Genomic DNA, 13,148 nt, shown 5'->3' on the forward strand with positions numbered 1-13,148 from the left:
AATCTATGAATGACCACAATCAAGGACTTTGGTATCTTGTCAAGTTATGCGCACTACTTAATCCCTGCATGCCTATGATAATACGTGTTTCATATCAAATAGATGCAAGATTCCGAAGAATCTGATCGAGAGAGAGATGAGCAATAGTAAAGGCAGAACATTTAACTTTGACACAACATTGATTATATTGTCAACTGTATAATGTTTACAAGAAGTGCAGCGCCTTGATGCTTTTGTAGATTGATTGTATATCCTGCATCACATGGACATACTATCTCTTGTATGCAAACGGATGCTTTGCAATTCATAGAAATCAGTCCTTTAAGAAAGGCAGTAAAGAATACATGACATTTACCAAAATGCAAAATACAAATCATTGAGCTTGTTAGAGCCGTGCTTAAAAACTACATCTTCAAGATGTGATATTATTGAAAGTGGAGCATTCTACACACACGGCCTTTGTCAGAAGCTATCACGGCGAGATTACATCCTCATATTTATACTATCCCACTTTGATCCGACTTGCTATTGCAGCTACGGCTCAAATCCCAATAACACATTGTGGCATTTGTCATCCCACTGAGAAAGCGTGAGATGAAATGTAGACAGAGTACGGCGTGCATTTGTTACACTAAGAGCATCAGGTGGATGTTTGTTTTCTTTTTTTTGCGTTGTGCCCCGCGTTGCAATTTAGTTTTAAAAAGAGAGGCACTTGTCTAGCACATCGATACGCACACGCAAACACACAGATACAGGCACACACTGGATAAATACAAGCACACATACACACACACGATTTTGTTTAGCTGGTAACATGAAAAAAAAAGAGACACCCCTTCTCTCTCGTTTTGTTTGACCTCCATATATCTTGTTAGGTTTTGCAACTCCTTTCGCTTTCTCCTTTTTCACTTGTCTCTCTTCGCTCTTACGCTTACTCTAGTTTTTCCCTGATTCTATATTACCATAAACATATAAATCTTTACAACTGTTAGAGAGTTTGGCGCATACTAGCAACAAAACCGTTTTAGTTCTCTCTCTCTCTCTCTTTTCCCCCCTCATGAATTCAGATAAACAAAAGTTAAACGACAGCAACAGCAGTAGTAGCACCACTACCAGCAGTAGCAACAGTCTAGCATTACCTCCTCCTACCATGGAACCAAGCATCAGCACGACTACATTTCGTAGAGATTATGATGCTCTTTTAAAGCAAGTACTTGAAGAAAGTTCAGAGGATGAAGAAGATACGTTGCATCACATCGACATCGACTTGAATGCTGCTACTGCTGAACTCCCTGAAGATTTACGAGCTGCCTTGGAGGATCGCTCGTTGGCAGACAAGTACCTGGCCAACTTGAAAACGTTCATGAGCCATAGAAGATCCCAGTCTATCAATTCTGATTATTCCATGTAATGTATATAGATGGTAAAACGAAAAGGAATAGAAAACTGACTTTTGTTGTATAGACCTAATACCCCACTTCAATCCACTTTTTCAAATCAACCCCTCATGTCGCCAAAACCGTTTGATCGCATTCAACCCGACCCATTATCTAAAGTGCTGGATGCAGTGCCTTACCAAACTCGTCTCATCAACGGCGTACCATCACTGACGTTATTGGAGCAAAAGTTTCATGCACTTCGAATACCCGAACTGGATCTACCAGTAGTGTCTGATACCGTCATACAAACAAGTCTGAATGGATTATACAAGATTCGCGATGATTTATATATCCACTTGAACGGTGGACCGCTTGTCAACAGCATGACTCAACATAATATTGGCGAAAAGAAGAAGCAAAAGGTGATGGGTTTATTGGATGATATTTCAAAGGAAATTGGGTTGTATGAAGAGTTTGTCAAGAAAGGTGAGAGTGCAGTGGGAAAGGGGGAGAGGGGGGGGGAGAGCAAGTTGTAAGTCATAGCTAAACTCTGTGTCCATAGCCAACTATCTTAGTCTCGAGAGCATCTTGAACGAGTCATCAGATGAGGAAGAGGAGGACTATTCTGATACGCTTAATGATGCAGATTCCAGCTTACTCAATTTTGTAAGAACGTATACTACGCACACTTTTCATGCAGCCATCTGATGCCAATGTTGTTTATGTTAGGACTCTGCCTCTGAGCTATCAAAGACAACACCTGGAACGCCATCATTCCTATCCAGCGCATCACCACACAGAACCAACTCCCAACTATCACTATCATCACCTGTAAACAGCCACATGCTGAGACAGCGTCTGGGATCATCCAACGGTGGCGATTCCGCCTCTGTCTCAGCTTCTGCATCTCCTGCACAATCGTCATTTGATGTTCTGGATACAGATAGCTCAACAAATGGAAAGGAGAATATCGAGCCTTGGGAAGCGTTTAAATGGATGCCGCTGTCTAAAATCTCGAGTCAACTCTACTCGGATGCTATAAAAAAGGAAAGTGGATTGATTTCGGTTATGATTGCCAGTGGTGTTTTGGCAATTGGTACTACACGAAGCTTGGTATTTGTTTATGATTACTCGCAAAATCTCAAGTGCATATTGGGTGACAGCGCTAAAGGTAGTGCATTCAATAGTGTATGTGTAATGGTGTATATTGATTCCCCTTTCTGCACGCTATAGCCGTTGAACTAGGATCAGTGACATCGTTGGCAGTATCCGCAGATCACACCACCATCGCCTGTGGACACTCTCAGGGATACATTGTCGTTTGGGATATCAGAAAACCCGCTCATCCTGTACGTACCATCGACCCTATTTCAGCCAGCCAAGTCGTTGGTGCACTCTCTACACCACAACAACAGGTACCTCGCAAAGAAGGCCATGTCAAGGGATCTTCCATTTTGCACATTGGATTTGTCGGTGTCAAAAAGACGGATATCGTGTCAGGGGATGATCAGGGTATGGCGTTTTATCACGCCTTGTATAAAGTAATTATGGTGAATGCAGTGGATACTACTCGCATCTTAGGGCGCTATCAGAACCTGTCCTTGACACCAGAGATACAACGAGCTCAGACACTAGCCGCAAATGCAAGATTAAGACTGCAGGCACCCTCTGTGTTGCCCAAACCAAGAAGACCCAGCACTGTGTTTGCAATGCAGCCATTACCTTTGGGCCAAATACCCCATCCAGCAGAAAATTTTGGCCTTGTGGCTTTATTGACACCTTACAAGGTAAGTCGATCAGATGATAACGGTAAGCATGTGTACTGACAGGCATTGTGTGTGTGTGTGTGTGTGTGTGTGTAGATGATCATTGTTGGATTGAAGCCTTCACCACAAACCATGTACAAATTCCTAAAGCCAAAAGTAGCAGCACATCCAGACCACGCTATTGACGCCGATGACAGATCAAAGGCAAACATTGAACCACTGTCTGGCTGCTTGGCATGGCTGCCATCCATCAAGCTGGGCCAAACTGGAGCCAAACAGCTACCCAGAACAAAAGATCCACTGGCTTCTTCTGATCCCATGCTGGCATTTGCCTGGGGAAACCATCTCTTTATTCTTCGTGTCAGAGTCAGCAACAACAGCAACCAAGATGCCAAACCATCACAAGCCAACGGCAGAGGGCCCAGGTTACCGACACCACCAGCACCCAAAGCCAACAAGAAGGGCACCCATTTAGAGTTTATCAAGATTGGCGAATGGAAGTGTAAAGAAGCTATTGTAGGCGTGCAGTGGATTAACAGACAGGTAAGGTTCAGGATGGGGACACACTATGCTTGACTGCTAAGGTTAGACCATAGATTCTCGTCTTGTTCACTCCCAATGAAGAGATGATCCTGTTTGACCCTAAAAACATGATTGAGACACAACACACTAGCATTCGCACCAAGCAGCTCGTGTACCATGACTGGTTCAACGCACCTTTGAAGGATCTAGTCGTGGATGCTGCCAATTTGACTGTGGACTCGCCGGAGGATTCCAGCTTGCTCAAGTCTGTCGAAATGGCCTATTTTGGATCCATCAAGGGGTACAAGGGCAAGATCTTTTTATTGGGCATGAATCAAATCTACATGGGCACGCTGTTGTCGTGGAAAGACCGCATTCTAGCACTAGGCCAAGCAGGTGATTTACTCGAGACGATTGAACTGGCAACATCCTTTTACAATGGCATTGGCATTCAAACGGTGATTGGCCTCCCTGAGGAAGAAAAGGCAAGAAAGGCACTTGTGGGCGAGAGTTTGATGGAGATTTTGGTGGCTTCCTTGAATTACACATTTTCATCCAAACGCACTTACGAAGGCATGGCAGATGAAGTAGCTGGTGGTGAGACTATTGTGTTCCGTAACTTGGCGCAAGGCTGCGTGGAAGCGTGTCTCAGCATGAACAACACAGCATTCTTGTTTGATACTGTATACGAGCGATTTGCAGAGAACAATGTCAAGGGCATCTTTTTAGAGGTGTTGGAGCCTTGTATCGTGGAAGACAGAGTGCCTGATGTCCCGCCATCCATCATGAAGGACCTGGTGGACCACTACAGCAAAAAGCGACTGCTGGATGAATTGGAACAAGTGATTTGGCATGTCAATCCTCGACATTTGGACATTGATCAGATTGTTAGCATGTGTCATCGTGAAGGCATGTATGAAGCAATGATGTATGTATGGAACAAGAGCATGCATGACTATGTCAGTCCTGTGGTGGAGATGCTCAAAGTGGTGCGATCTGTCCTTAGAGATGAAGCCCATAGCGACAGCCAGCAAAACGTGCACAACCGACACCACTCTGAAAAGCTGTTTGACTATCTCAAACTGATCTTGACAGGCAAATCGTTCCCTGAAGGTTCCGCCATCCTGGCCTCGGATGAAGCCAGTGATGCTCGTAGTGCCGTCTATTCCTTTGTCTTTTCGGGTCGCTGTGTTGTCTGGCCCCCTGTTGGCGGCAAATTGGTGCTCACGGCAGACGACGATGAAGGCTTCTCGGAGCCTACATACCCTTACTTGCGATTGCTACTACGCTTCAATACGAAAAAGTTCTTGGAAGCCATGGAAGTTGCGTTTCAAGATCCCTGGTTGAACGGCGGTGAAGACATCCTTAGCTCCAAGTTTGAAGATGAAGTGCCTGGTAAAGTCATCTCTCGTCAAATCATTGTCAACACACTGCTGGACGTCATGGGCGGCGGGTTGACTGGCAACGGCTTGCCACTGCCTCCGCCCAGACCCAAGCAATCCATCTCTGGCTCCACGGTACAGTCATTCAGTACCAACAGACAAACACCCAGCCATTTGCACATCAATGTACCTTCCTCCTCGTCGTCTGGTGCCTTCACTGATCATCACGGCTTCTCGTCTTATGATTATGTCTCTCACGAAAATATCATCCAGCTCTATATGTTTATCGCATCCAATCTGCACATGTATACCACCTTCATCTTGCTGCCACCCAAGACATTGCACAAAGTGCTCGTCCGACTCGCAGAGGACCATGACCCCAATACCCGCATTGAACGCGAAAAAGCTGTGCAAAACCTGCTAACTGTATACACGCCTGGCAACCAAGAGCAAATTGTTGGCCTGTACGAAGATGCTGGGTTCTGGAAAGTGCTGGAAGACGTTTATCGTAGAGACAAAAAGTACGGCAAACTGGTGGAAGCCTATCTCAAGGACGACGAACGTCGTGAAGACGTATTTGACTGTGTTCAGAAGCTACTCAGCTCCTCTGAGCTCAACAGCCGACAAAAGGAAGAAGTGAAGCGTGTGTTTATGATTCGTATCTCTCAGTTTGTGGAAATCGATGGGCAGAAAGCAGCCAACATTGTCGAGCACTTTATGCAGGGAGATCACGCGGATGCCATTCGACGCTTGGAGGAAGATCAAGAGTTTGATGACGACGAGTATCATGCTACTGCGGATAAGCGTCTTTTCTCTTACTTGAGAGGATTGCTAGAGCCCTATGATGAAGAGCAAGAGGAGCAAGAGGACATGCACCAGAATCAAGTGCATCAAGGTCTGATCAAGGAAACGCATATCCCGCATGTCGATGGGTCCATCCAGGAACGCTACATTGAACTGATGTGTCGCTTTGATCCCTCGGGCGTCTTCAACTACTTCAACACCAAACTGAACGATGCCATCTCGCTTGATAATGTGCGCCAAAGCTGCGAGAAATACGGTGTCATGGATGCCGTTGTCTGGATCATGGAAAAAAGCGGCAACACGCAAGGTGCGCTGGAAAAGATGCTGGACGTAGCCAAAGACAAGAGCGCTGCTATTCTCAAGATTCTTAAAGATCACGTTCAAGCCGACACGGCGCACTGGACATTTGAAGAGCAAAGCACTATCAACAGCTGTCTGATTGGTCTCAATGGTGTGCTGAGAGTGAGCACACGACTGTGTGAGAGCAGCAGTCTAGCCACCACTGCCACCACCTCTGCTTATCAGACTGACATGGACGATGACACTATACCTGAGCTGAGCCAAGACAGTTCTACAGGCGACGAACATGACGAAGAGTTCGTGCAGAACGATTTGGTAGAAACACTTTGGTTCCGTCTGTTGGATGCCTACTTTGAAGGCTCCATTGACATTTATAACTCGATTGGCACAGACACGCATCACCATGTGCCTGCAGAAGTCAGACAGCTCATTACCACAGCATACAAATCATTTGTGCAGTCCATATTAACCTCGCTCTTGCTCTCCACCTCACCGCAAGTCTCACTGCCTCGACTTTTGCTCAAATTGATCCATTCACAAGCACGGGGGGAGACCACATTTGCAGACTTTAGAGACATATTTTTAAGCATGCTGGACACTTACAAATACGAAGGCAAATTATTGGAGATGACGAACCGCCTGTTTGATCGGGACTTGTTTGGTAGTTTGCAGGACATGGTTACCAAGAGAGGTAAAGGCTGGCGACCCAGCAGAGCAGTGTGTGAGATTTGTGGTGTCAACATCTTGGATTTGTCCTTGTTGCAGCCTGATTTGGCTTGGGGATTTGAAAGCAAGACTGAGCAACAAGACACACAAGAAGCACACGAAGAGCAAGAGCAACAGCAACAGCAAAAACGATATGTACTGTTCCATTGTGGTCATGGATTTCATACTGCGTGTCTAGAAAGGCAGCTGGGTACAAATCAAGAATGCATTGTATGTCAACATGGCAACCCTCAGGCCAAACCCACCTTGCCACCCATCTCCACACAAGCATCCGCTGCTTCTGATAGTTTGCCTACTGTCAACAAGACATCAAAAGGAAAAGAGAAAGCCATTGAATAAAGCATATCCTCCTTTGTCACACTGTAAAACCATCATCACTTTTTTTATGAAAGGTATTATTGTAGCTTACATTTACCATGTGTCAAATACAGAGAGGATCCAAAATTGTCAATTCCCATTAATAAGAGAATAACTATGTGTCGTCGTCGTTGTGTTGTACTAGCTCATGATTGCCGATGCAATGACGATGGGGTCATCATGCCGAGTCAGATATACTTGTGTTAACCCCACACAAATACCCTCTCCCTTCCCCTGATTTTCAAATCCTGTACTATTTTGTTGCCTGATGATTTGACGCATTATCGTACTGAAATTATCTGATCTTTCCTTTTATCTCTACCGACACATCTTTTTCATCTTGACAGCTTTCACTTGAATCACTCTGAATGGTCATTTTCATTGCCATGGACTATCCAATCTTGCTTCTTTCATGTGAATTCTCAAAAGTCAAATGGGCTATCCAAAGTGGGACAATCAGTCAATATGTCAGCATTGTGCTCCAAATATGGAATTTTCACTCTTAGTCAATTCAACCACGATAAATGCAGTGGGTAAGATTGGCTAACATTTTAGTGGATAAAAAGGGCTTGCCTAAAATTATTTTACTACTCTCTTTTTCTTTCTTCTCTTTCAAAAAAAAAAAACAAAACTCTAGAAGATCAGCATGTCATCCGCCAAGCAAAGAATTCAAGCTGTAAAGCAGCATTTAACACCTGAACAAGAATATGCCCAAGCTGTCGAGTAAATAAACACACAATGTGGACACTGACCTGATTTTAACAATCTATTTTGCAAATTTAGTCCTGTTGCCAGCATGAATGAAGAAAGAGCCAAGGCCTCGTTCGATATTCGTGCATTGACAGTGCTCATGGATGGCGGTCAAAAGCAGACTGATGTAAATAATGAGCTGTACATCATGCAACTCGAGCAAACAATCCCACTCACCATATTTTACCCCTGAAAATCTTATAGTTGAAAGAAAAAATCATGCAAGAATTAGAAAGAGATCCATTGTTCAAGATGGACGATATTCATGACATTTCCAAGTCTGAACTGCGTGAACGCACCATGGAAAAGGTATAGTGCGGATGTAGTGTATTGTGTAGAGTAATTGACTGAATTTGGCTCTAGTTCCGTAGTATGCTTCATCACCTTCAGAACGAATCTGTCGAGACATTTAAAAAGCGTATGGAAATTGTCAGTTTAATCGACCCTGGATTCTGGACTCGATTTGGTGTTCACTGTAAGTTGGATCTGTATAGGTGTGTTGGATGAGGCTAACATTGTATGGGGCTGGTATATAGACGGTTTGTTTGTCGGTGCATTGCAGAGTAACGCTACTCCTGGTCAATTGGGTTACTGGTTCGAAAAGGGTGCTCTTTCATTATCAAACTTTGTTGGTTGTTTTGCCATGACTGAAATCGGCCATGGTTCCAACGTGCCTGGATTAGAAACAACGGCTACTTTTGATGAGGCTTCTGATCAATTCATCATTCATACCCCTACTCTCACTGCTACCAAGGTAAGGTAACACATCATTGTTCAACACGTCTGTATCTGACACGCTGCTCTATGGCTTTAGTGGTGGATTGGCGGTGCTGCTCACTCTGCTACCCATGCCGCTGTCTTTGCTCAATTGATTGTCAAGGGCAAAAAATACGGTACCAAGTGCTTTGTCGTTCCTTTGAGAGATCCCAAGACCTACAACCTGTTGCCTGGTATTAATATTGGCGATATTGGTAAAAAGATGGGTAGAGATGGTATCGATAATGGTTGGATTCAATTCACCAGTGTCAGAATTCCTCGTGGATACATGCTTCAAAAGCACACTAAGGTGTCGAGAACGGGTGATGTCAAAGAACCGAAGCTTCAACAATTGGTAAGTTTGAATGAATGCATGGCCAATAAAGTCTTGAACACCAAATACATTTCTTTTTTGATAGACATATGGTGCCCTTTTGCAAGGTCGTGTCACCATGGTTGCTGATAGTGGTCATTTCTCTAAGAAGGCTCTTTCTATTGCCATTCGTTATGCTGCTGTGCGTCGTCAATTCGCTGGCTCTAATGCTAACGGTATCGAGACCAAGCTCTTGGATTACCCTATTCATCAACGTCGTTTGATGCCCTTGTTGGCACAAACATTTGCCATGCTGTTCACTGGTACTGAAATGACCGACATGTACAACATTATGATGTCCAGATTGGATGGTGCCAAGGAAGGTGATGATGATTTAGATGAAGTGATTGAAATCCTCAAGGAAACCCACTCTACCAGTGCTGGCCTCAAGGCATTCTGTACCTGGAACTGCTTAAGTACAATCGAAGCGTGTCGTCAAGCCTGTGGTGGTCATGGTTATTCCGCATACACTGGTTTAGCTCAAATGTACCAAGACTTTGCAGTCCAATGTACATGGGAGGGTGATAACACAATTTTGACATTGCAACTGGGACGTTACCTCATCAGCAGTTATCGCGATGCGTTGAACGGCAAGAAGCTCTCCCCTGGTGTTGGTTATCTCAACAACCTTGATAAACTCATTGGCAAGAAGTGCCAAATCAAGAATCTCGAAGAACTCCTATCACCTGAAGTCATCATTGAGGGCTGGCAAGTCGTCTGTGCCAATGTGGTTAGAAATGCAGGTATCGAGTTTGAAGAGAATCTCAAGAAGGGTATGGAGACCGATGATGCCTATGAACAATGTTCTCAATCACGTCTCTATGCTGCCAAACTTCATTCCTTTGGCTATCTCTTTAACCGTTTCGCTGACGGTGTTTCCAAAGTCTCGGGCAACGAATACGATATTCTCATCAAGGTCTGTCTATTGTACGGTCTTTACTCTATTGAAGAAAACGCTGGCGCCTTTTTACAATACGAATACTTCACGCCTGCTCAAATTGAATTTGTGCGTAGCAGTGTGAACAAGTTGTGTAAGGATGTACGTGATCAAGCCATCCCTTTGGTAGATTCATTCAATTTGAGTGATTACATTATCAATAGTCCTTTGGGCCGTAAGGATGGCAATGTCTACGTCCACTACTTTGAACAAGTCAAGCGCTCGAATCCTCAAGGTGAGCACCCTTACTTTGATCGTTTGATCAAGCCTTTGATCGCTCGCGAGGTTGAAGGTGGTGATTATGAGGATGAAGAGGCTGGTCTAGAGTCTGAAGATGAAGATGACGAGTAGATTTCTTATACTTTTTTTTTTAATAATACACATGTACAATAAATAAATTTTAACCTTTCATGATATACAATTGACAATAAGCTGCATTGCGTGGTCTGTGATACAAGTCTTTTTTTTTTTTTTTTCTTTAAATCCACAGATCAGACGCAGAAGGTGATTTCAAGAAGTGTGAAGGCGCCATGTAATGTTCCCAAAATGTAACTTTTGTTAGTTGGTCAAGGACAGTAGTAGCTAGAGATAATTTTTAAGCATGCTGAGCAAACTTGATCATGCATTTGAAATCATGAATTATCGACTAAACATTATGAATAGCTGTTTTGGCAGTCTGACGTTACAAAATATTTGCGAAAGATGAAGTTACAGAAGCTATCAAGGACGCAAAGGCAGTACAACACAAAGCTTCTATTTTGGAGTCATTGATCTTTGAATACAAGATAAGCTTAGGAAGGGCAAATACCAAGATATATTTTTCTTTCTAAATTAAAACTTTTCTATTGGGAGAGCTAACAAGGAGGTTGATACTGATCGGCTATTGATAAAATCACCTGGATTGCACACTTGATGGATTCACAATGGTTATGACATCTCTGAAGGTTTTTCCAAAGTACAATCAAGAGCCAACAGAATGCAAAGCAATGGCAGTAAATTTTATCTGACACAGCATATCTTTCAAATCATGTAAGCATAATTGACGTGGAAGACAAGAAATCATAACGTAATATATCTATTGTCCCTGCACACTGTCGAAACCTCAGAAAGGAAAGAAGCTAATCCTACAAGTATTGTGGTGGGCTGGCGTTATTAAACATAGAATGCAAGAAAAATAGCATGGCTAAAGAGAGCGTTATGTCGTTTCCCACCTACTTTTCATACGCTTCAAAAGCATCTATTATTATGGCTGTATTGCCTTCATAATTAACAGGGCATTGAGTTTGCCAGCAGGATCCACCAGCCAAAATGAATTCAAATCCAGATTCATAGTTTGTTCAGGATTGAACAAATTTAATAGTTTTTCGACTTGAATCAATCATTTTGCCATATTCGACTATAAAAGTATGATTGTTATCGCGTGCTTCTTTAAGCTTTCTTGGAGTGCTCTTCAAGGCGCATCCAACAGTACCTAGTAAAGTGAATGTTTTGAATAAACTTATTGAGCAATTTATCAAAATATAAAAAGAGGTTTATGGCCAAAATGTCGAGATTTTACATATCAAGGTCCCACAAAGATGGTTTCAGGGGTTACGTTAGATCGATAGAAACATTTTGATTCAATATATACCATCGTAAAAGTCTTCGTTATCATGGTGAAAAACGCGATTGTTTGATTTTTGATGAAAACCATGAGGGGTACCTCATGTTTTTTGGTCGAATTTTGGCCATGTTTTTTTTAATCCCCAAACAGTTGAGCAAAGGTGTCAGAAAGTAACTGTCAGATGAGAGCAACTGTTTGGTGCTATTCTGGCGGTTTTAAGCGGCTTCCAGCACAAGAAATTGTTGCTCAAATTCACCTATTTCTTGCTGTGCTTTGCATTCTGTCGAGTGCCAAGAGGCAATTCAGGTATAATGTATGCCTTGATCACTTGTTTAGTGAAATTTGAAGAAATCAATGTATTGGTATGCCAGAACCAAGATACTTTCATCAAACATAAACCATCGCTAGACTGTGAATAACCTTTATGTAGAAAAATCAGCGGCTGGTTCTATCAAGTAGCGCTTACGGTATCCAATACCCTCTTAGATGCATATGATACTAGCATTTAATACAACTATAGATACCGTAGATACTGTAGCAAAAGTCATATCTCTATCAAAGCTTTAAGATATTTTTGGCTATTTTTATATTAAACTACGGGTTGAGCGAACGTAGGTCATTGTATAATTACATGTGTGTATATAGTCCCTCACACTACTAGTGCTTTTGCAACGACTAAATATTTTGCTCTAGAAACTTCTTGAAGTTTGGAATACTTTGTATCCATAGCAATCCAACAATTTGTATATTAGTACATAAACTCTCAAGTGCATTGTCCAATAATATGTGTCTATCTCTAATAACATGAGGCATGAAGCTTGCGCAAGACTGCGTGTGTACAATGACTAAATAGTCATCTCTTCCGAGAGGAGAGTTGTATTGCCTACAATGATAGCGGTACTCTGTATGGCATCAAACCTAACAATGCTTCGAAATGGCCATAGTCAGACTTTCTCCATTCATCTTCAACCACAGCTTCACGATTCAAGAACATTTATATCAGTGGCACTTATGATATCAGTTGCTTCAAACGGCTTTCTGTTTATACATTGGTTTTAATAGAGAATGTAATAAAAAGACGATGATATAGTAGGCAATGCAAAACTCTTTTTATTATTAATTTGCTTGTAGCTTTATAGAAAACGATGGTAATGTATGAGAGTTTGTTTAGATTTGAATAGATGCTAGCTAACTTGAATATAATTTGATTTAACTTGTATAGGTAAGAGATAGTATTGATGTGTGTATTGCAAGGTTTCGTGTATAGAATAGAGACAGCAGATGTGGCAGTATGGCTTGACTTTGTATATACTAGGCAGCATGAGTCTTGACATTATAATAGATGGCAGGCAGCAGAGATACGAGTATGGCTTGACTTTATATATACTAGGTAGCATGAGTCTTGACATTATAATAGATGGCAGGCAGCAGAGATACGAGCATGGCTTGGTCTTGTATGGATGTAGAGATGGCACCGTGTATTAAAGTGGTTT

At 42.6% G+C, this 13,148-nt stretch overlaps 2 protein-coding genes across 2 annotated transcripts; both read left to right on the forward strand.

Annotated features, from left to right (window-relative positions):
• Positions 1-1,057: 1,057 nt before the first annotated feature.
• Positions 1,058-7,218, forward strand: ATC70_008187 (uncharacterized protein; the record flags this gene model as incomplete). Its single annotated transcript, XM_064827441.1, has 7 exons — positions 1,058-1,407; positions 1,465-1,865; positions 1,942-2,045; positions 2,109-2,550; positions 2,613-3,166; positions 3,242-3,688; positions 3,742-7,218. The coding sequence occupies 7 exons, from the start codon at positions 1,058-1,060 to the stop codon at positions 7,216-7,218; spliced, it is 5,775 nt and encodes a 1,924-aa protein (XP_064686725.1).
• Positions 7,219-7,882: 664 nt separating this feature from the next.
• ATC70_008188 (uncharacterized protein) lies at positions 7,883-10,403 on the forward strand (the record flags this gene model as incomplete). The annotated part of the gene is made up of 7 exons (XM_064827442.1): positions 7,883-7,959; positions 8,020-8,113; positions 8,191-8,295; positions 8,350-8,461; positions 8,523-8,740; positions 8,801-9,097; positions 9,162-10,403. 7 exons carry the CDS (start codon positions 7,883-7,885, stop codon positions 10,401-10,403), a joined length of 2,145 nt encoding a protein of 714 aa, XP_064686726.1.
• Positions 10,404-13,148: the final 2,745 nt, after the last annotated feature.

The sequence above is a fragment of the Mucor velutinosus genome (genome assembly GCF_035048745.1).
Source record: "Mucor velutinosus strain NIH1002 chromosome Unknown tig00001561, whole genome shotgun sequence".
NCBI classification, from domain to species: domain Eukaryota; kingdom Fungi; phylum Mucoromycota; class Mucoromycetes; order Mucorales; family Mucoraceae; genus Mucor; species Mucor velutinosus.